At 41.3% G+C, this 21,896-nt stretch overlaps 1 protein-coding gene across 6 annotated transcripts in view; it reads left to right on the top strand.

Annotated features, from left to right (window-relative positions):
- ROBO1 (roundabout guidance receptor 1) overlaps positions 1-21,896 on the top strand; it is a 710,380-nt gene that overhangs the window by 387,001 nt on the left and 301,483 nt on the right. Inside the window, exon 1 of one of the 6 annotated variants that reach the window (XM_017829051.1) lies at positions 18,611-18,971. The exons of the other annotated variants lie outside the window; for them this stretch is intronic. Coding sequence (XP_017684540.1) covers positions 18,917-18,971 — 55 coding nt within the window. The 5' untranslated portion in view covers positions 18,611-18,916. Of the gene's footprint in view, positions 1-18,610; positions 18,972-21,896 lie in introns of those variants that run through there. 6 annotated transcript variants of the gene reach the window in all.

Here is a 21,896-nt window from a genome sequence, read left to right as displayed (position 1 = left end):
AATTAAATACTCATTTTATTCATGCATCGCCTCATGTTGCAGGCTGATTAGAAGTTAGGTTTGGCACTGATCTCAGGGGTTTTCCCCTCAAAAGGTGACAGTGAAATCCAAATTTCTTGATTTTTTTTTTTTGTTTTGTTTTGCTACTGTAAAACAGAAATCACGTGACATAATAATTAGTAATCCCCAAGTAGTATTGCATAAGATAACTACTGAAAAGTAGCTCCATGACAGAGTTGTCACTGGGCTAGAACACATGCATGATGCTGCGATAAACACTCGAGAAAGCACTTGTTAAAACAGCCCTTATCCCTAAGGAATTTACAGCCTGGGAGACAGTGAGAGATAAGATAAAATGCACCTGGTAACCAAGAAGTGATGCTATTTACATTTTTCTTTTCTGTTTGCTTTCTTTTCCCAATGTTTCACCCTCTGTTTTATAATGAGGTGCTGGATTGGTTGATGTGACACTTGTGAGTCTCTACGAAGAGTTTGATTGAAGAAGACTGGTGGCTGGCACTGGGTTTGGGAAATCATCTTTCACAAGACAGGCAGCAGAGAGGAAAGTATAAAGATAGTGATGATTGGAGACGATTCTTAAGGCTCAGTCCCTGTCAAACACTGAACATTTTGACTCCTGTCAAAGAGAATGAAGAGGGGAGGATTATTTAGAAAGGCATAGGTACTCACTCCTGTACATTCAGAGGATGATTTTTTTCCCTATTCAGATATTTAATGCATAACCCAGTCCTCCTCTCACTAGTGCAATCTTTTGATGAACAGCAAGTAACTGTCATAACACTGGAATAAGAACTCAAGTGGTGCTGCTGCTAAAGATTTTCATTTACCTTGATAGCATCCAGATATGAGGCCTTGTTTAAGTTCCCAAATGTCATTAGGTTTCTCAGGGTTAATGCTATGCTACTAGACTTACTGAAGCTACTCTAATCCTTTCCACTTCTCATTATACAGCATTGCTGTCACTTCTTCTCAGCTTCTGCATCTGCCTGTTCCCTGGTTTCCTTCAATGTATTCCACCTGAACTGTCTTCAGTATTACTTCTCCCATTTCCCCTCCCTCACTTTTCCCCTTATCTCCTTCTTGGTACCATAATATCATCATGTGAAATTCATGGCCAAGTTTTCAGATTCCTTTTTCCCTCTCCTACTTCCTTCTCTCAGTGAGCACTTTGTTGCACCTTGCAACATTAGCCAGGTCAGGTCGTATCTTTTCCCATGTGTACTTTGCCGCTCGCAAAGTTTTTTAGTATTTCAGCTGGATTATCTTTCTATTCTGCCATTAATTTTGTTGGTGATACTTAAAATAATAGGATTACAGCTCAGTGAAAGTACCTCACGTGAACCTCTGTGTTTTGAGTCAAAAAAGGTTTGATTTTGTCATCTGAATCAATTTGATTCCTGTTGTTCTCTCCCAGTTTAAAACTGTCTTTCCCAACGAAAAATGAAAATCCTATCTGTGGTTCTTCTGCCTCTCCTGCTAACAGCCTACTCCCATAAGAAATTGCAGTAAGTTTAAATATATAGCACAGGCTACAATCTTGCAATAAATACCTAACAATTGTAATATGTGAATATACAGTGATAGTCAAGCGGGTGAGACTGTGATACCCATCTCAAAAATATTTACTGTATAGTTAAAGTGTAGTCTGCACAGTCTAATAATAACATGCTTTTATGCTTGGTTACTGCAGCACAGTAGGTGGCAATGATTATGAAACAATTCAATTTAATGAATGTTATCCAGACGCATTATAGCTGTTAAAGTATTATATTTATGATAGTTTTGAAAAGGTATAACATCTATTACCATTCTAAAACCTCCTAAACATGCCCTCAAACATGATTAGCAGTAATTTATCTGAACAGAACATGAACAGATAAGCAACTCAGTTGACACAGTTATACTCCCAGCAAAAAAGAATTTGATTAATATAAAGCACCTGCGCTGTTTAAATAATTTTAAAGATGGCAATTGTTTTCTTATGAGATTAAATCTATGTAATATCAGTATATTATCTCTAGCCTGTGTGTCTAATAATCTCAAAAGCAGAATAAAAAAAAGTACAAAGGACAAAATTTGAAAGAAGAAACAGAAAGACAGCAACACGTTTGTTTTCACAACAGCACTTTCACCATTTATCTAAAGAGCTTTGGAAGAATTTACCCGTGGCTTTGAAAACAAGCAGTAATGATGAAACACTTGCTTGGGTGTTAATACCCTAAAGAGATGTGAAAATAGATTAAAGCAAGAGCAACTCCTTATCATCATCATCATCATCTTCACAGGTACTGTACAGAACATGGCAGAACACAGGAAGCTCTACTGGTTTTCATACCCAGAATAATCAGATTTATTTATTCTTTGCTCTTCCTTTCCTCTTTTCCTCCTTCCTTTCTTCTTTCCTTTCTCCCTTCCTTTCTTTTTTTCACCTGCTTAGTGCCTAACATGTAGCATGTTTGGAGGATAAGACTCAATTCTGGTGCTGATATTTTACATATATTCACAACAATTTCTCCGTCATCTTCACAAATTTCAAAGGAAAATGCATCTTCCAAATGGGCACGAGAAAAAGAAAACATTGCCTCTGATTAAGGATCTCCTGCAATTCCGGGGTCATGGAAACAAAATGTCATCCTAGATATTTTCACTGGACGAATGAGTAGTACCCTCATGTGCCCTGGTTGTTTTATTAGACTGCTCATGCAAATTTTGCTCATTGACAATACATTTTCTATAGGCCAAAAGGTGATGCAGGTTTATAGGAAAACATCAAAAGATTTTTCCTGTTAATAGACTGTTATGATAATCAACATCAAGGACCCAGCCACCTTAAAGCAAGTTTAATTAAGCATTTTTTTCAAAGACAAATTAAGAGGGAATTGAGACCTCTAACATAGACACTAGGACAAGATCTTAATTGCAGATAGAGCTCATTATGGTTTCCTTCTGAAACACAAGAATGGGCAAAAGACAAAGGGGACAAAGAGAGAAGTATAAACATTGTGTAAGACTCCATACAAGTCCTTTACTATGGCTTGAGCAATTTCCTCTTGTGCTGCAAAACTGATGGCCAGGAAAATAAAGTTGTGTTTGTGTGTTTGTCCTTGCCTAACAGTAGGAGAATTTTAATGGTGTTACAGGAAACTTCAAAGCAATTAGTCTATGCCTTTCTAATAGACACTTCAGTTTCTAATTAATTTGTGTGTGCAAACAACTAGTTTAGAATTTACTGTGAAAATAATCAAGGAACTGCTTGATTCAGATGGTTCAACCAGATGACCCATGATTCAGCCAAACCACTCAAGTTCAGAGCTCTTAGTTAAAAGTTTCACTGCTTCTTCACAAACTTTGTCTGCAGCAAAGACTGCTAACTCAAAGTCCTGTGTTAAATAAATCTAAAACTAGATATTGAAGATGCCTTTGTGTGAAAACCTTTTCCAAGCAGATCAAGGTCCTTCACTTGGGTATTACATGCAAAGACTGGATTTTTCTTGCCTAATTTCAGGTAAGTGAAATGAAATTTGGCCAAGTCTAAAACAATTTTGCAGTAAGAGGGCAGAAACAGGCACTTCCAAGAAGATAATTCATCAGCTCTAAGATAGATGTTAAGATCATCCATTAAAGAGCCTCTGGATTAGCCCAATTTTTTTACTGGTTGTAGATGGAATCAGGGCTCGTTTTCAGACAGTTGACCTCTGAAACCTGATTCCAAATCAGGTACATGGAATTCTATGATGCAGAAAAGAAAATGCTTTATGAATTTCCAGTTTGGTTTTAAGAAAAACTTTTGAAAAACATATTGAGTAAAAAAAAATATATATTGGAATTTACTAATGGAGGTAATCACTGATATTTATGTCCATGGAAAGGAAATCTGGGTTCACCAGAACGGGCTGTACTCTGTGTGATATTGCAAACTCACCAATAAACTCTCACTGGGAGCCAGTGATTTACTTTTACCCATCAGATAAGGTTGTAAGTTGGAAGATTATAGACAATACTGTACAAAATGCAGGTTCTTTCCGTAATTCAGTTTCCTTCACTAGATTCTCTACTATCTGCAGAGTTCATTAATACACCATTTACACCTGCCTGTTTCCAAGCCAAGGAATAGGAAAAAGATACACCAAAAGTGGGGGGAATCACCTCACTGAGAACAACTTTTATTCTCTATATATTCTGGTAGTTTTTGGGAATAGTGATTGTATTTGAAGAATCATGGCAACTTCTGTGTATTTTTTTTTTTTTAGAAAACAAAAATAGATTCCAATTTTGAGAAAATATCCATTTAAAGGGAGTTCTCCCTTTTACAGTAGAAGCTGTATGGTAAATCTAATACCACTGAAATTTTTGGTAATGCTAAATTTAGGTGATATGGTATAGTTTCATTTCATACAAACATTTTCCTATTCAACGTGTTTTATTCTTTTCCCCCTGTCACCAAGTCCCACAGCAAACCATTCCAATCTTACTGCAAAATAACAATTTGAAATAAGTAGTGTCTCTTGCTGTCATTCTCTTATTCACCTTCTCATGGGAGAAGATGAAAAATATCGTCCATCTTATGCCTATTCCCTTGATTTAACGTGCAAATTCATAGGCTACTGACAAAGACTTCCTTGTCTGATGGTGTGACTCTAAGTTATTTAGTAAGTTGGAGAGTATATGCATTTTTATATAAACTATTCATTATCAATACAACTCAACAGTGTAAAACGGGGATAATGACACAGAGATATAAATCTCTGTGGATTTAACACCTTCCAAGAAAGCGATTCTTTGTATCTCAGTCTTAAAAATTCTGGAGCAGAAAGATCATACAATCTGACCATTATCAAACGTTATCTCATGTTACTTTATACTTCAAATAGTTCAACTTGACACCCTGTTTGGTTTACCCTTTGCTAAGATGGAGGTTTTACCCTGAAATGACCTCTTTGGCTTTGCAGTGAATTGTTTTAGTAAACAGATGGATCATTTGACTCAAAGATAAAAAAACCCCTAAAATATTCGTTTAGGTCTGCAAATCATTTCTCTGAAGGAGAACAGTAAATTCTAAGTGCCCGAGGCTTCAGACCTTTTCAGGAGTTGGAATTGTGCATGAAATTGGGTAGTTAGTGTCTTGCCTTTATTTTATGTGATTTATTCTTTGTACTCCGTGAATATAGGGAGTACATACTAGAAAACTGTTAATTACTTATTTAATTGAAATATTTGAGGAGCTGTATTTGTTTCACTCTGCTGTCAGCTTTGCTGAGTAATGTGTGATCCTATTTAGTACAACTCTGTGTTACATACTTCATTAAAGGATTTGTTTTCTAATCTTACTTGTAATCAACTGAAGACATCACTGAAAGATGAAAATTCCCTTGACTTTTATAATTAGGAACATCAATATAATCAGCTTGTGTTGTAGCCTGTAAACCACAAACTAAAGGGGTGACAAAGGACTAATTCATTCCCATTTTTTGGATATGGGCTATCATGTTTTGGATCTATGTTCATTTTTGTCAATAGAACAGAAAAGAATTTTTGCAAGCTGTGGTGCGAGTTGCAGAGACAAAAAAACCCTTTAAAATTCACTGTAGTATATAAAATCTTAAAATACTGGTGTTCATCTCCTAGATAATCTATTGTCTAGTATGAGTTGCATGATTTGTAACATTTATAATAAAATGAGACCACTTAAATAACAAGTGTAATCTTATAAAAGGCATTTAAATTTCACCCATTTGACCCCTGTACTGAGCTCGATAAGACACGCTTGCATTTGCTTAAGGCTTCCAGAAAAGCACCTTATTATAATTTGCAGGGACCAAAAAATGAAGATTTCCCTTCTCCCCTTGACTCTTCAGTACTATAAGAGGTTGTTCATAATAATAATTTGTTTGTAAGTATCAGTTCCAGAAGCTGATTTCAAAAGTAGAACTCTATTTCCTATGTCTTACTAAACATGTCAACTATTTGGCATAAATTCACCTCATTTATCTGTTGTTATTTTTTTTTTCCCTGAGGGTACAAATGCATTGATTTCCAGGATATGACAGAAATAAGACTTTGACATTACTCCAGAACTCATGACCTCACAGGATTGTTGTGTTCCTATTTGGACAGGGCAGTGTTTCGAACAGCAAAGGTCTGAAGGATGAGTGGACAGAACGTAAGCATTTTGGACCTTCTGGATTTTCTGGATCCAATTTTTGGCTAGGGAATCTAAGTCAGAATTATGGGATTCTCACCTGCTTAGCCATAGAGCACTGAAAGGTCTTTCTGTTTTCCTTTCTGCCTGTTGCTCTTGTCATGTGCTTGTTTGTGAGATGCAGGGAAGGCTGGTGTGCTATCCCTGGAAAAGCTGAAATTTGCTCTTTACCAAGACAGGTTTTTTTATTGCTATTCAAAACTGAGACCTGTGTCCTATGTAGCATCGTGGCAAGCCCGGGAGGGTTTGAGGAGGATGGTACATGACTGCTGTACTTTAATTACATTGTTTAAGTTCTGCAACAACCTGTGTTTGGGTACCATGATTCTAGAAATAAGTTGTCTCCTCTCTGTAAGATGGGTTCTTCACTGTGGATCTCAGTCTCTCTGCTACTGAAGTGAGAAATCAGTGTCAAATAAATAGGTTACCCTGAATCCAGTGGGTAATAAAAGAATAGGCTCTTTCTTCAACGTGTCTTGTTTTAGGCACTGGACACAATGCTAACCTCTTAAGAAGTGGTTACATATAATTGGGACTAACATTACACTAGTACAGTGTTTAATAGAGAAGAGTAGAGATAAGAGATGACTCATGAATGTTACTTTGCTAGACTACGTTAGGCAATGTCTGCCAGAAAAGTAATAAAACAAATTTCACACAGGCTAGCTAGGCATCACATTATTTCACTAATGGGAACTCTGATCACTGATTTGGGTCCTGTACTTAATATGTTAAGTTTCAAACATAAACACAAACAAATGAAAATAAAAATGACTACAGTCCCCATCAGAATAAAGCAGATTTCAAAGATAACTACATTATGCCATTTAAATGAGTCTTCGCTCTTGTCTTCACTGTGGTTTAAATGCAATGGACAATCAGAGATATGGAAAATCATTAAAATGATGGGGAAGAAAACAGGTGGAGTCCAGCTTTTCATACATATCTGGAAAGTGGCAGGCATACTTGCTCTCAGGCAGTGGGTTGTCACTTCAAGCTACTGCCAGCTCAGGGCCCGGCAGATCCAAGAACCTAAAATCCTCAAAGGATTAAACTAAATCTACACAATAGTCCTGAGTACTATTGTTTGCCTTTAACATGTTTATTACCACATTGCATGTATTCATCATTTGGATCCAATGCCATTGTGTCCCACAGCAGCAGAGCATCATTTCAGATGGCAGCTTTTTGCCATTTGAAATGATGCTGTGACACAACAGCAAGATGCCACCTATTGTATAACAATTTGTCCTGTGAAAACATTTTTGACCATTCAAACCCATGTTTGTGTTGCACTAAAATTCTCAGGGCTCTGACTGTGAAACATACTGTGTGCTCAAACATGGAGGAGACAGGCTGATTTTGAACAAAAGCTCCAGCTCTCCAGAGAAAAGCTTGTCCAAATTGTAATCAAGAAAATCCTTCATGTCCCCTGTTAATTGGTGATTCGCCCTGCATATCTGATGGGAAGATTTATGGCTTGAAGCAAAAAGCTCTTTCAAGGGATTCTTAATAAAGGGTTAAGGGTGGCAGTTTCAAGAATACCAAGGGGAATTCTTTCAGTGGCAGTTGAACATCCCCCTCTGCAAAGCACTTTTGAAAATCTCACTCATGTTTCCAAGATGCCAAATTCGGGCCAGGTTTGTAATTTTTACTCTTTGCTCAGACAGAACAGAAAGATAAAGATAAGAACATCCTAGACCTTATTTTTATCTGTATCCTATCTAATTAAGGCAATTTTAACCAAGCATACCTCAAGAGATATGGCACTTTAAAAGCCATTACTTGTTTAATCTTGCTGCATAGAAGACGTTTGTGTGTTTGATACTTATTCACAGAAGGTACTAATTAACTCCTTGGGAATGGGTAGCATCTCACTACGATTTCTGTAAGGCAGTAGCAAGTTGGGCAGGAAAAAAGTCATTTTTCAGTATTTCATTCTTTTCATGTATTTATGCCATAAATGTACTGAAGCAGGATCCTCCAGTATATGTGTACTTAACTGTCTAAATTGTCATTCCCATTTTCTTAAAAGCTATTCAAAATAATAACCAAAGGTACAGTGTAAGTCCTAGTGCACGTATTCAGTTCCTTGCTTGAACAGTGTCTTCAGTCTGTGGTTATTGCCAAGTGTTGGATGGGGAAATTGTAAGACAAGAGCTTTGAAATTAGATTTGAAACTCTGAAATCTAACATGACCATTCTGATAAGATTGTCACAGCCTTGATTTGCTAATGCAGCATCAACTTCTTGAGGGTAAATGAATGTCAGCTGATGCCCTTAACAGTTTCTTTCTTTAGCTCTGGAATTTTTCACAGAATTTTGAGAATTTAACAAGTATTTTTTTCTTGAGAAGCCTTGAGAGGTCTTGGCAACTTTGAAAAAAGTTTATGTCAAATTTGGTACTGCTTAAGATCAACTTGGCTGTTTTTACTTAGAAGTGTCTGATAGAGTATCACCAGCCTAGGGCACTGGTAGAAGTTTATGGTATTTGAGCCCTCTGTCTTTACACCATTTTTATACCTCTTCAAATTAACTGCAATGGAAATCTAAAGTGCTTTTACCAACTCAATACCAGCAGAGGGCATTACAGCATAGTTCACTAAAACCTGTTCTATTTTGGAATCAATCCAAATAAGAACAAAGTACATTGGAGGTGTGATAAGTACTTTACTGAAAGACATGTAGACTCTTTATTCATCACATTGAACTGATTGAGAGGATTTCCCCATTATAATGATAAAAATCACGTTTTTAAAACCTCATTTGCTTCATTAAATCCAAACACAAATCTTGCAACACAAGTAGTATTGCATACCAAAATGGGTCCCAAAAAGTAAGCGTGTATATTTTCTTAAAACTAGTGAAGCAATTTTAAAATTTTACAGTTAAGTATAAAGTTGTTCATAACAACAACCAACTGAATATGCTTGGATGAAATCTCTCCAACTTCTACTCAGGTTTTCCCCACCAGTTAAAAAGAGTTCCCTTGTCTAGTACCACATTTTCACGGCAATATGCAAAATTTAATAGTGCAAACTCTCTCAATGCCAAGGAAATCTTCCCTGGCCAAAGGTTACCTCTGTGTGAGACTATCAATCTTCAATACAGAAAGGTGACAGTTTCTCAGCTCCATCATTATGAAGCAACATTTTAAAATGTCAGTTGAAGCTAAAACCAAAAATAAGTCATTTAATAGGTAATGCACAATTATTTGGAATAATCTTCTTCATGTTTGTGTTTAGGTGTAGGTTTCGAATTATGTTTTCGACACATAATGTTTGTGTCTCATTGCTCTTATTTTACTTACCTACCTAAGAATTACAGCTACAGGGATCATACGTAGGGGGTAGATCCTCTCCTATTGTGCTCTGTAAGAACTTTGCCTGAGATTTTCTTCAGTCTCAGTATTTATTTAGTCTCATTTTCCTGTCTGAACTACCATGCTGGTCCTGCGCCCTTACAGCACTAAAATTTAAAACCCAATTTTTCTGTTCTTATTGCATTCTTCGAGGCTGGCTATGAGCCCATGCAGCTCTGACTGTGCAGTCCAGCTAAAAAGTATGTTGTTTGTCCAGCAGTGCAGTTGAAAAGCAGATAAATTGTATCTACTCAGTAGATACAAAAACTTGTCCATTTATATAAAAGAGAAGGGTGAGTTTTCAACTTTTTATTTGGAAGCAGATTGCTGCATTTTTTAGGCCTCCTCCAGTGCTCAGCGTGTAATTTACTCTTGCATTTTCTCTGTTAAGAGGTGACAGAAGAGGAAATTGAAAGTTGTACACCTATTTGATGCTTGCTTAAGGTTGTGCTTTGTACTTGGGAAAATGCCATTACAGTGTAACAGGGGTGCTCCTCAGACCTGCCAGAGGCAGTCAGCACTTCACACAACCTTCCACGAACCCATCGGTTTTTTAAATGGTCTTTTATGCCAGGACAGTTTTTGGAGAGGAGCTGGCTTCAAATGAAACGACAGAATCTCCGGGAAGAAGAGGAGGAAGGCGCTGACGGCATGTCTGCACAGCCAGGAGCAGATCCTGAAGTGCCTGCTCCCTGCACAGGGCAGAGCAGCCACAGAGCCGTGTTATTACAGTAATGAGCCTGAGCTAATAAGGCCTGTTGAGACACAACCCGTGTTAGCTCAGGCTTGGCACTATGGTGGAATATTTACTCAGCTTCTGGATTGGAGCTGGCTCGTGTCAGGCCGTCTCGGAGAGTGGGAGGAATAGTTGTGTTACTGGATGCTCCTAACTATGTAGACATACCCTGACAGATTTGTCCTTTGGGAGGTTTTAAGGAGAACACATGCAAGACCAGTTTTCTTTTTAATGAAATATTTAGCAGGGGCCCAAGGCTTTCCCTCTGGTTTGTTTTCCCTTTTTCCCTCCCACCCCCATTCTGAAGGCACCCTGACCTTCTGTGCAAAAGGAGCTTTTTGTGGTATGTACCACATACAGTACCAGCCTGGTACTGCTGCTGGAAGGAACTGCCTTAAAATAAAATAGCCTGGGTATAGGAGACTCATTGACAGCATCCTCTCCCTCAGCAGCAATCCTTACTTGCCCTGCAGGTTTTGTACTTCTCTATCAGTGTCTGCTATCGAACTTCACTGTATACATCACCTGGGCACTTATCAGAATCTATTAGGACCTAGACCAACTGTTTCGAGAAAACAAAATAAATTAAAAAGAAAATCCCCAAATAACTCTATTTCCAAAAGAGGGAAGGAATTCTTCTGAGGGCCTGAAAGCATTTAATATCTAGCAGAATAAGATGCTTCTGATGAACAGAGCTCTGTTCTCTGTGTTGAGGTTGAGGGATTTAACTAATCTTTTTTCCTTCACTTCCTGCCTCAAAAAGTAGAGGTAGTTTGGTTTTACTCAAACACTTGAAATACATTTATACTCTTTTCCTTTTCTCCTTTTTTTTTTTTGTAATTAAACTAAGTAATACATATTTTCACAGTTCTCTTGAAGAGTGGTTTTGAGAGCTTTTAATATGGGTAAGGATTGCGGGGATTTTTATACTTTTCCACCAAGGGTATTTTGCAGGGAATTTTAGATTCACTCTGTGTGTTCTGTATATGCAGAAAAGGCTAAGGATGTGCCAGCCATTATACACAGAGGAAGGCAGATCCACTTGTTCATTAAAACAGACGTATTATGGCAGGGTACCAACAGCGGGGCCAGCAAACCATATTGCTAATGTAAGATTTTTGCTGCTGCTTCCAGCAGCATACTGTGTCTGCTGACAGGTAGGGTGTACTTCTGACACCAAAAAATAAGCATACCATCATAGGGCAAAGACTTGCTTCTCTTCACATGCTGGTCACACAGCACACACTCAGAAATTTCAGGGGGTGTAATAAAATGCATGCTCTAGGCATGAAAACAGGATGTCTTTATCATTTGTAGTTCCATCCTTACTTTCTTCCCTTCCTCCACTCAAGGGCAGAATGCAATATTAAAATTATAGTAAGCATTTTTTTAATTAAAAGAGGTTAAATATATGGGATCTGATAGGCTTTCATCATGCAATTATAAATTGTATGCTGGTTATTTTAAATTTCAACATGCAATTGAAATGGTACTGGGTGAGCTGGCTTGGGTATCTGCTTTGCATTTGACTGAGTTAATTCACTGCAGGTATTCGGTTCTTAAGTGGCGTCTGCTTTAAATATGTGCAGTAATTCAATCAAAGAAATAAGATGGATAGTTTATGTAATCCTTTTCATCTCTAGATTGCTAAGGTTAACCTTAACTATTCATGAATTATAAATGCATACAGCAATCTCAAATTAATACATGTAAAAAACCCTTCATTTTTGATGGCCTGTTGAAAACCATGGAATAGTTCCTTCTTTTAAAATATAATTGATGAAACCTACAGCCACAGTATATCATTTCTTCCACTTATTATTTGTAATCTTAAACAAAAGTTTTGTGCAACTCATTTAAAATGGTTGTCTGTGGTAATATTAAACCTTTCCTCTGATCCAGGAACAGAGGTAATTTTCTCTTCAAAATTTTGGATGCATCATTCTTACAGCCCTTTTCAGTGCCAACAGATTCTGTGACATGAATGGGAACCCAAAGGCAGATATTACAGAACAATAACGCTCTGTTGAAGCCTTCACAATTCCTGGAGTAATTAAATAAAGAAAAAAGAATCCTTTCTCTTTCGTTTGGTTAGTTCGTTCAATGCCATTTGGATGATTTGTGTTGTTAGCTCTCTTCCAGGCAGTCTGAACAATCCACTAGGTGACACCCTCATACTCTTCCTATGCTCTGTGTAGAGGCAAGGAGATAGTGAGTACTGAATGGCTCATTTGTTAAACATTTAAAGCAAATACTGAGATTTCAGGGACAGGTCTCTCTTTGTTTAGTAATATCAGAGATAACACTGGCTTTGTAATAAATACTGTGTTGTTTGTATATAAATTACATATTAAGCAGATTAGCATTTTTGTCATTAACAGGAACAAAACCACAAGGCAGAAGTTGTACGCAATATTTCCTATAATTATAATAATTTTTTAAAAGCGTTTGAGCGTCTGCTGAGTAGGCTGAATAGAAAATCCGCCTTTAGCATTTTTTACAGGGGGAACAGAAGGAATATAGCTTCAGTGATTTTTTTTTTTCCCCAGTGCAGATGTGCTATGGCATCTTTGAACAGAAAGAGTCACCTAATAATGCCCCCAATAAAAAGGAGTATTAAAGGGTAAACTTCAGTGGAATTTTGCATGTTTATGCCAGTGGTGATTTTTTCTCGTAGTTCTTTATGTTGATAATGATGCTTTATAAATCCTTTGAAGAAAGCATCTCTTATCATGCTGTTTTTATACACCTAATATAACGAGGCTTGAGCTTGGTTAGGATCTCTACCTATGAATTCAGCATAGCAAATAAATTATTATATTCTATTGCTAGTATTCCTTGCTTGACAATGACTCTGGTACTATTCTATGTATGTAGTGAAAGACACTGGAATTCTGAACTCACTAGTGGTGTAATTAGGAGTAACATCAAACTCATAAGAGTTACATCCCAAAATTAATGTACATGAAAGCAAAATCGTGGTAAGGCCCTAGCAATCAAACACAAGAAAGTAATTTCTTTGAATAGCACATTTAAACAGTAACCAGACAGGTCAAGAAAGAGAGAAGTTGACTTATATGGGCATGGAAATCATAACACTTCTTTTTTGCTCATAATAATTATCCCAATTAATTATATGACAACTGTAGGTTTTCAAGCTTTTGCTGTTCATGCACTTTTTTATATTCAGCTACACTTTACAGTGCTCCTTCTTCTAACAACTTCACTGCCTGTTTAGCTCTAATATAGAAAAATCCATTTTTTAACTAATGAAACTTGGAAAATACCACTGAAATGATACACTGTTCTGCTGTTGGGTATGTTTATTGACTTCAGTTAGGATTCCTACCATGGGTTAGGCCCATAACATGCTTAGAGACAAACATGCAGAGATGTATAATTCCTTGTATTGTTCCATTTAATTTTAGCTTATTAGTGCTTACGCTTAGAAAAAATACTTCAAATAGTTTTTTAAGACAGTTTACTAAATAATCCAACAGATCAGCTTCCTGGTGTCCTAAACAATCCAAAAGAAACAGTTTTTGAAACTTAATTATATCTATATATTCTCTGTGACATCGATGGAAGCTTAATTGTGACATGTAGAATAACATTAGTGATTTGCTCATCCTCTCTGCCAGTCTCAGAAGGATAAAATGCGGGAGCTTATGCAGCCAGGAGCGTGTGGGATCATACAGTGTACACGCACACACCCAGGTATTCCTGGCAGCCAGTCCTGGAGATCACCAGAAGGCTACACAGCAGTTTTAAGATCAGGAAAGTTAAGAGTCATTTGAAGTTCCAAAAGGTTTGTGGAGAGAGAGGGCATTTGCCTCCATAACACATCCAAGGCACTGTGTGCGTATCTCTGCCTTTACAGAGAAGCACCCGGGGATCTTTAGTACTTACAGAAATTCAGGTTTTTCTGGATAACATAAAGTGAACAATCTCTCAAAGCTCATTGTCCCTCGAGTCAGAGACGGCACTGATTTCAGCCAGTTCGAGGGAAGAGTGCCATCTGCTGAATCACAACTATCACTTCTGTAGAACCTTTGCTCTTTTCTTGGTTTCATGACCAAGTCCTGTGCCTCAAACACAGGCAGCGTGTGTAATTTCCTGCATGGGAATGGTTCTGTTCTCTCAGAAATCACATGTTTGTGTAAGTCTTATAAATGGTGTTACCTATTACAGAATTAACACAGCAAATACATCTGCTTTTTAATACTCAGATCTGAAGAGGTAAAAGCAATATGTCTTTTCCTAGAAACATTTTCTGACAGATATACATATATGAGTGTGTCTCACATATATGTATGTATGTCTCTGTATCAAGGACAATAAGGATGCTTGAATAGCACACATTTTGTAAGAACATCTGCAGAATTAAAGATGATGTCAATTACTTACAAGACATTCTGATGAAATTCTGTAGGCTTACAATTTGAAGAGATTCATTCAGCCGTGCAGCTGTTATATATTATTACAATCTAAATGAATTTTAAGGAAGATAATTAGAGCAGTATATACTCACTCCTAGCAATTTTTTCTGAAGTAAGAAAGCACTGACAGCAAAACATTATGTTCTGAAGTATCTGAGACAGTACAAATTGAACAAGCCTTTGAAGCTCTACTGTACGTTCACTATAGGTACCTAAAGTAGGATGACTCTGTACTTCTCAAAAGATAAAAATTTCCTTATAGTGATTGTAACAGTTGTAGATGCTCCTTAAAGATAGGATAATGTGGCACAAAAGCTTTATATGTTTCACTTAGGCTCATCTCATGACAATATGGTAAGGTCACTCAAACTTCAGGTCTTTAATGCACTGCTGTATTTAGAATTTCTCTGCACCTGAATTTGAAATTAGCATCCAGCATACACAACACTTCAACACAGCATAAAATTTTACTGGCCCCTTCTTCTGAATTACTTAAGCAAAGGAGTGTGTGAATCTAGAAACCTATAATTGCACTAATGAACAGGAAACATATTTATCTTGAATAGAGGAAACACCCTGGGAATTAGGAAAATGCTTTATTTACCTTCTGTACACATCATTTATACTTGTTGTCAGTTACAAAGTAAATGGATTAATTCATGTTGCTAGATAATACATATGTCATAGAAATGCATTAAAAATGATGGGTTTATAATTAAAGACTGCAGAGGATATGGACAGTTTCATATAAAAAAATGCTACATAAAAATGACACCTTATGAGTAAATAAATACATGTGTATATAAAATATATGTGTTTAGGTACATTCATAGAATATGTACATTCACAGAATATGTACATCTATTTATTCCCTATTGTGGGTTTGCTTTTTTAACAAGCAAAGAAGCAATCATTTAAGATATGTAGTTTGGTACAATGTGAGTCTGTCAAGTATTGATACTACAGAAGGAATTAAAAAAAAGGCCTTCAAAGTATTATCGGTGGTGGTGGTGTGTTCTCTTCCTGAAGGCTATTCAGTCTATTCTTAAAAGAAAAGTAATCTGGCTATATACTAACTGGAACAGGTTACCTAAAGAGAGTACGAAATCCCAGTCATTAGAAATGGATAGTAATGGGATTACAAAATACTTGCTAGTGGGAGTCTACTTATATTTGACCGTTCCTCAGAACAGGGAGGTGAAATAAATGAATTATCGATGCTCATTTTCAGCCCTGCACGTGACTCCTGTTTATTTAATTAATTAAAAGAGAACAACTCCAAATCTAATTTATTTAAATCTCAAACTTCTCACTAGGATTCAAGGATTATCTCAGACCTCTTCGCTGTTTTAACTCCTGAGGTGCTAGTACATTTTTCTTTCATGAAGTACAGAACGATGCATGAGGTCTCTGAACAGGAAGATAAATTTTTGGCCAAGTACAACTTGAAGAAACCTGGTTGTGTCCAAAAGTATTCAATTCCATTGATTCCACAGTTAGGATTGCTTCTAAATGTGTTTGACGGGGCCCCTGGTGGTCTAGTGGTTAGGGTGCAGCACTCTCACCGCTGCGACCCGGGTTCGATTCCCAGCCCCCCGGGCAGATGGAGCTCGTCAGCCCTGTAAGGCAATCCATCTAAGAGAAGGTCACTCGAAACAAACCTACGTCCTGGGGCCCTCACTGCCACTGTCCAAGCTTGCTTGGCCCCGGCAGATGAACCTCAGGATTAAAGGGTGGGCTCAGTTCAGCGCACGCTGTGTCTCACCTAAAAAATCCACTGCGCGGGCTCGAAGGGTTAATGACCTTTCCCAAATCTTCGCTCGCGAAGACTGGCCATTATTATTATTATTATTATTATTATTATTAAATGTGTTTGAAGTAGGACACTAATTTCTTTTTCTCTGTGTAAATTGATATCTAACTTTTGAGTGTTCTAATGTTTGGTGTATTATCATCACTTTTAGAGGAAAATCTTGCCAGATTGGCTTCTGATGATATAGATACACTGTATATATCTATCTATCTGTATATATATATATATATATCTATCTATCTCAACAGGAACTTCCTTTCCCAGTGTAAACCAGTTTTGCTTTACAGTATTGAAAATTTGACTTTACAGGCCTCACATAAAAGTGGACTAAAACAGATTTGGTGCAATCCATAGGACCTTTCTGTTGCTGGACTTTTGGACAGTTTGCCCTACACCACCCTGAGGGAGCAAAATGGGGCAAACACCAGTGTGAGTGGGGTAGCTGAGAGCACCCAAACCTGTTTGGCTGCTAACAGTGTGGGGTGCATATAAGTCCTGTGACAGAAAATACACGAAGGTTCCTTCCCTGGTGTTTTATTATCCCACTGCAAGAAAAGGCTCGCTTGCAATGGGGTTAATATATTCAACATGCTGCTGGGAAATGAAATTTCTTCTTACATCTCATTCAATCCTCCTAACTTAATGAATCAAACCTAGGAATAGCTGGAGCTTTGCTGTGAGGAGGTAGTGCTGCTTCTTCCAAGTCCACCTTCCCTTTTCCCTTACAGTGTTAAATCTTCTTGCCGGAACACCACCTTTTGTGACACGGGATAAAGCTGTCACGACCATGTGGAGTTGACTGTTAAAGCTGCTATCGTACCATTTGTCTGTGCACCCAGGCGCGGCAGCAGGGATTTGAGGATGCTTCTCCTAAAGATTTGGTCCACGCCTGGAGCATAGCCAGGCCGCAGGAATCATCCGGCGAAGCGCTGCCTCCTCGCTCCGCCGGGAATGCCGGCGGAGATCCGCGCGGGGTTTTCTGTGTGTTAGCCTCTTTTCGGCGGCGGTGGGTGGGGGAACCTGAACTTTTGTCTGCGCCCGGTGCTGCCCCCCCTCCCTCCCATCCCTCGGGCGCTGTGCTGTGCCCGGGGCACGGTGGGGACCGGGAGCCGCCCCGCGCGGTACCTCCGGCGGGGGCAGGGGCGGGAGGCGGCGCCGGGGGGATGCGGGGCGGGGCGGGGTGCGGTGCCGGGCCGGGCAGCGCCGCCCCGGGCGTGCGGGGGCCGTGTAGGTGCGGCTCCTTTAAGGTGTCCCGAGGCGGCATCAGACCTGCCGCGGCGGCAGCGCGGGGAGGAGGCGGAGGCGGCCGAGAGAGGGGGAAGGGGAAACCCGCGGCGGAGGCGGCGAGCGGCTCGACGTGACACCAGAAAGTTCAGGCGCAGCGGGCTCGGCCCCGCCTGACTAGTGCACCCCTGCCCCGGCGGCGGGGCAAGGCGAGGAGCCGCTCCTCCTCCTCCTCCTCTTCCTCCTCCTCCTCCTCCCGCAGCCTCCGCAGCGAGGGCGGGCGGGTAGGGTGGGTGGCTTTGGGGGCGTTGGCCCGGGGAAGTTTTGCTCGCCCTCTTTCTGTCTTTCTCTCCCCTTTCTTTCTTCCTCCCTTCCATCGCCCCTCTTGTGCCCTCCTCCGGCGCTGCGGAGGGGGGCGAGCGTGGGATTCCCGCGTGGAGGAGGAGGGGGGCGGCGGCGATGCTAGGCAGGGCTCGGGGCTGCCGCCGGGGCTCCCCTGCCCGCCGCCCCGCCTGACCGCGGCCGGGCTCCGCCGCGGCCCCCGACGCGCCCGCCTCCTTCCCCCGCCATGGGAGCGGGCGCTGCCGCCGCTCCGCCGCCGCGCCGTGCCCGCCGCTCGCCGGGCAAGCAGTGACTCGGCGGGGGCACCTCTCGGAGGGCGCTCCCCTGCCCTGCCCGCCCCTCTCCCCCCCGCGGAGCGCGGCCGTGGCCGCTCCGTGCCCGTCCCGCCTGCGCTTGCTCCGCTACCGCCTCGTCCCCGGCGACCCGGAGCGGAGTCCGCGGCCGGAGCAGCAACTTGTGCGGCGGGAGGCGGCAGCGGACCTCGGCTGCGGGAACTCGAGGATCTTTTGTTTTCTCCTGTCGCTTTGGATAGTCCTGGGAAGTGTCAAGGCGCCGCCGAGGAAAGCCCGGGCCAGACGAGGGGAGGCCGGCCGGAGTTGGCGTGCGGCTGGAGCCCGGCGGAGCTGACAGCGCCGTGCCCGGAGGGGGCTCACCCCGGGAGCCCGGCGGGATTAGGGAACCTCGCTTTGCGTTAAGCTTCTGTGGAATTACAACTGGGGGCTCTTCGTTTCTCCCCCCGCTCTTCTGGCATGAGACTGCTTGCAGGCGCCACCCGAGGACAATGATCGCGGAGTTTGCTCACTTTTACCTCTTCGGATTCATCTGTCTCACCTCAGGTAACCACCTCCCTCAGGCGGGTCAGATGCGCGGCGGTGGCCGCGCTCCTGCCGCTCCCCCCATCCCCCCCAACCTCCACGGTTTGGCCTCTTCGCGTCTCCCGGCCCCCTCCTTTCCTCGGGAACGAAGCTCTGTTTCCAACCCGGCGGGTGTCCGGACCGCCTTTGCCCCGGGAGCTGCCGCCGGCCGCGGGGGCTGCCCGGGGACCGGGTGTGCGGGGATGCGCGGCGCTGGAGCCGTCTCCTCCCACCGCCGGCGGCTCCCGGGGGTCGCTGGATGTAACCGCGGCTGATGCTGAGCCCCGGCCGTGAGGGGGCGGTGGGAAACGGCCCCGTGGTCCTCCCGCGGCGGTGGGCTGGGACTCTCCCCGGGTACCGCGGTCCCTGAGCGCATCCCCTCTCCCGGCCCCCGGTTAATCCCGCGGGCGGGGGGCACGGCGGCCGGGGAGGGGTGGGGGGTGCTCGGGGACGGGATTTGCTTCACCTTGGCGGTCAAAGTTTACCCACGTGTGTGAAGCGAAGCGCCAGTGGGCGCAGGGGAGATGGCCGAGGAGATAGGGGGGATTAATGGTCATTAAGGCGCTGTTTGCGCGGGGTTTATGCGTGTTGGGGCATTTTATCGTGCCTGTAGATTACAGACAGGGTCGCACTAATAGGGTGTCGCGTATGGCAGGTTTGGCTCTGTGTGAGCCCCCGTGGTGTCCGAGAGCGGTGCGGGGCGCCCGTGCGGGCGTGGGGGGCTCCGGGGGTTTTCGGGTTTGTTTCTGCTCGAGGTTCGCGTTGCTCTCAGGAGGCCGTGTTTCTTTGCCTGCGGTATTCCTTCCCATTCTCATCAACGCCTTTTGTCACACGCTGAGTAAACCCTTGTGCCATAGTTAAGGTTAGTTTGGGCGCGAACTCTTCTGCCTTAATTGATTTTTATAAGTTTGTGGAGGACCCCTTTGAGTCATTAAAGTTATGGTGGCATGAGACATCTGGTCAGTGAGTGAATGAATGAACTTTTTGAAAGACTTAAGTACACTGCCTGAAGCTTTAAGTCTTAATTATGTCACCAAATGCAATAACTTATGTCTATTTCTAGATGATATCATAAGTTTAACTATTACACTTTTGCTCTTAGGTATTAGGTTTGCTTCTTGTGGCTTTGAATATGGAAAGCTTTGCGTCTCTGAGTAACTCTTGACCCTGTTCACTTTTGACCCTGTCAGTCGTGCTGTCTTTAATTTGATTTTTTTCTCTGTATTGCCGCCTTCACCTAATGGAAGAAACAATTGGAATGGGGAAGAGCCTTTGCACCAATTTTCCCTTTCTAGGTCTTTTATGCCAATCATCCCCACCTTGGAAAAGTCTTCGTAGGCGGTGCACTCTGTAACTGAGTGCTGTATTGGGCTGTCTTAAACTCCCAGATAAGAAACAAATTTATTTATTTTTTAATTCATCTATTTTTCATATAAATGCTCAATAGAATAAGTTGCGTATAAGTTTGTTTTCAGTGTTTTTTTCTTTCCCCCCCAGGATGGGGATGCTCCCTCTAATAGTGTTGATTCCAGCTGAGTTGGAGAGGAAACAAAAGGAAGAAAGCCATGAGTTTTTATGGAGATTTTTAGTTTTGCCATATAAGCAAGCTCAGTAACAAAGATAAGAGATGAGCACCAGATAATAACTCTGTTCCAACTCCCTCACCAGAGGAATTTCTTTTTCTCCTCAACTAGAATGTGATCAAATAGTTAGTCTTGTGTCTGGAACAATGGAGATGCCAGAAACCTTTGGCAGGATGAAGTTTGAGGGCAGATGGCTGCAGTGAAGAAGGAAGGACAGGAGTCATCTACAGCAGTTTCCACACTGAAATCCTTTGAGTTCTACTGACAGCTGATCTTGCAAATTGATTGATCCTTTCCTCCCTCTTCCACTGAAGGTTCTCACTTCCTTCACTTACACCCACTACTAAATCAATGGTTTGTGTAGCCACACTCTAAATGAGATGTTAGAAACTTCTACTGAGAGGTGGGAAGGTAATTGGGGGATGGGGAAGAGAAATATTTTTAATAATAGAAAGGTGAGTTAAGTGTTTGTTGAAACAGTAATTGGTAAACCACTTAGATTTTAAAACCCCTAATTTTTACCCCAGTGTTGTCTTTGTGCAATCCTGTGAAGTACCTTCTTTCATGTAAGCCTGTGGTTAATAAATGTTGAGTAAATTTAAATTTGAATAGTGTTGAAAATTGGAATATAGAAGCTTTCCTCCCTTGTTCTCCCAGTGTAATTTCAATGCTTCTTTGCATAAAGAATAAAAATTGCTTTAAGGGATACTTCTCTGGTATACTTGTTTTCTTGAGTATTTACCTGCTCTCTGCCCTTTTTCCTTCATTCTGAGACAGACTTGGCTGCATAATGCGTGGAGTTTTCATCTCTCCACACCCCCCCCCCCCCCAAGAAGCATCATCATCAAATTAATACTTTGGAAAAGAAAAGCTTTCGGTTATCTGAAGGGCAACATGCAGAACACTTTCGCTGGGATTGAGCGTCAAGGCTCTGGTTTTCCACATGGGTATTTGCTGCTCTAGCAATTCTCAAGGCTAAATATGTTCCTATGTGGTTTTTTTGATTTTTCTGATTCCCTCCGTGAAAATCTTTATATTTTGACGAGGTATTTCGTTGCATTGCTGATTCCCATCTGCTCAACGCCCACCCTTTCTCCCTTTCCTGTCCGTGTTATCCCTTACTAATTGCTATGCTTCAAATGGGATGTACGTTTGCTCAAGAGGCTTTTCATGCAGTATGAAGCAGGCAGTGCTGACAGCAGCAAGGCAGGCGTGTTTTCCAGTGATAGTTCTAGCCAGTGGAGGGCAAAATTGTCTCTTGTATTCCTTCATGGGAGAGTTACCTCCTGATGGTTAATACTTTTTAAGGGTGTCAGTGGAGTGT

This window comes from Lepidothrix coronata, unplaced genomic scaffold (assembly GCF_001604755.1).
Source record: "Lepidothrix coronata isolate B3197 unplaced genomic scaffold, Lepidothrix_coronata-1.0 Scaffold157, whole genome shotgun sequence".
In the NCBI taxonomy this organism is placed as follows: Eukaryota; Metazoa; Chordata; class Aves; order Passeriformes; family Pipridae; genus Lepidothrix; species Lepidothrix coronata.
Note: the sequence above shows the minus strand (reverse complement) of the source record. Positions and strands in the feature narration are given on the sequence as shown.